General features: G+C 60.6%; 1 protein-coding gene across 1 annotated transcript in view; it reads left to right on the top strand.

The window, feature by feature from the left end:
- LOC101637723 (interleukin-1 receptor-associated kinase-like 2) overlaps positions 1-1,998 on the top strand; it is a 60,592-nt gene that overhangs the window by 45,723 nt on the left and 12,871 nt on the right. Inside the window, exons 5-6 of the mRNA XM_012732086.1 lie at positions 105-299; positions 1,528-1,589. Coding sequence (XP_012587540.1) covers positions 105-299; positions 1,528-1,589 — 257 coding nt within the window. The remainder of the gene's footprint in view (positions 1-104; positions 300-1,527; positions 1,590-1,998) is intronic.

Below are 1,998 nucleotides of genomic sequence, written 5' to 3'. Positions count from 1 at the left end.
CCCCGGCCCCTCGGCCCTGGTGGCCCGATCCCGAGGTAGTGGGGAGAGCGCCATTTTCCCTCTCGATCTTCTCTAAACCTCCGTCTCTTCTCTCCAATCCCCAGAGCAGCGGCGTCTTCGGGCCTCAGCCGGAAGCGCTTCTGAGCCTGGCTGAGGACAGTCTTCTCTGGAGAGAGGCGGACGTGGTCCAAGCAACCAACAGCTTCAGCCAAAGCCACAAAATCTGCGAGGGGACCTTTGCCGACATCTACAGAGGACAGAGGCATGGCACGCCGCTGGCCATCAAGAAGCTCCGGGAGGTGAGCGCTGTCTGGCTTCTGGGCAGGGAGGCGGCCTTGTGCAAAGGGTGGGTCCTTGGCCCTGGGGAGAGAACCCCACAGCCGCCCTCAGGAGCCCAGCCGGGCAGGGCTCATCAGAGGCCCGGGGAGCCTGGGGAGGAAAGGCTCTGGGGAAGAGGTGAGACGGAGATAGGCCTTTGTTTAAAGATTTGTTTAAGCATACGGGCCTCCCTGGGGCCAGTGTCGGGGGCACAGCACTGCCCTGGCCACAGCTGCTTCCATGCAAGTCCAATCCTCGCCCCGGAGGTGACCACAGGGCGCGGCAGACCTCTCCCGACATGCCCGCTGCTCCCCTCAGCAGTGGACTTTGTCTTCTGCCTGTTCTGCTCCCCGCTCTGTCTCTGGTGAAGCCTCTCACTGCCCCTGCACCTCTGGCCTGCACCCCAGTTCTGTATGCACAAATAAATAAATATTTTAAAAAAAGATTATTTAAGCATATGGGCCCTTCCTGGTGGCTCAGTGGGGTTAGGCACAGCACTGTGAAGCTGACTGCAGCCACTGCAGGACGAGTTCCATCCCTGGCCAGGGAGTGACCCCCAGGGCACAGAGGACCTCTCCTGTCTCCTCGCTGCTCCTCTCAGCAGGGTATTTTGTTGATCTGCCTGTTCTGCTCCCCACTCTGTCTCTGGTGAAGCCCGTCACTGCCCCTGCATCTCTGGCCTGCACCCCAGTTCTGTGTGCATAAATAACTTTTTGAAAAAAAAAAAAGATTTATTTAAGTATATAAGAACTGGGGTACAGGCCAGACATGCAGGGGGTGAGAAGATTCTTCACCAGAGACAGCAGAGCAGGCAGGGGAGCAGCGGACGAGACGGGAGAGGTCTGTCGCACCCTGTGGGTCCCCCCACGGCGGGGGTTGGCTCGGGCCGCAGCGGCTGCAGTAGTGCGGAGACTTCAGCCCTCAGCCCCGGGGCGGCCCAGGAGGAGCTACCTGAGGACAGGACCGCGAGGAGGGCGGGCGGGGGCCGGGCTCGGCGGGGCAGGCACGCCACACTCCAACGTGCAAGTGGGCAGAGAGTCAGCAGCCTGGTGCTTTTTGTCTGTCCCGGCGCCTCCGGTCAGCGTGCTGGGCCCAGTTCAGTCCACCTGTCCACGCAGGACTTGGGGCCGCTCGTCCTGCTGCCTTGGCGTGTGTTTGCCCCTGCTGACTCTGCGGCTGGATTTTCATCTCTCGGTACCTTTTCCGCAGACGACCTCGGGGCCAGGATCAGTGAAGAAATTCTTCCAGGCGGAGACACAACTTTGCCGTAGGTAAGTCTGTTCTTCGGAAGACGCTCTGCTCTGGTAATGACCACGACAGCTGGCCCTGACCCGGGGCCGCCCGCATGCCAGGCACATCTTACGGACTTTGTATGGTTAAGCTCATGCAGTCCTTACAAGGCCCTGTAATCGCAGTCGACAGATGGGTAAACGGAGGCACAGAGAGGTTAGGCGCCTGGTCCAAAGTCACACAGCTCAAATGTGACGGCGCTGGAGCTTGAGGCAGGGTTTCCGCGGCTCGGGACTCCCTGCTGCTCTGCGTGCACAGGTTGGGATCGGAAAGATCTGCGGCCCGCTTGGCCCAGCGCCCCGCTCCAGGCCGAGGGACCCGTCTTGGCGTCAGGTTGCAGACACTGGCTTCACCTCTACTGGCGAATCCATGTTAGAGATGTGACACTCC

The sequence above is a fragment of the Condylura cristata genome, unplaced genomic scaffold (genome assembly GCF_000260355.1).
Source record: "Condylura cristata isolate star-nosed mole 26May11 unplaced genomic scaffold, ConCri1.0 scaffold00033, whole genome shotgun sequence".
In the NCBI taxonomy this organism is placed as follows: domain Eukaryota; kingdom Metazoa; phylum Chordata; class Mammalia; order Eulipotyphla; family Talpidae; genus Condylura; species Condylura cristata.
The sequence above is the reverse complement of the archived record's forward strand: the minus strand, read 5'-3'. Positions and strand labels throughout refer to the sequence as shown.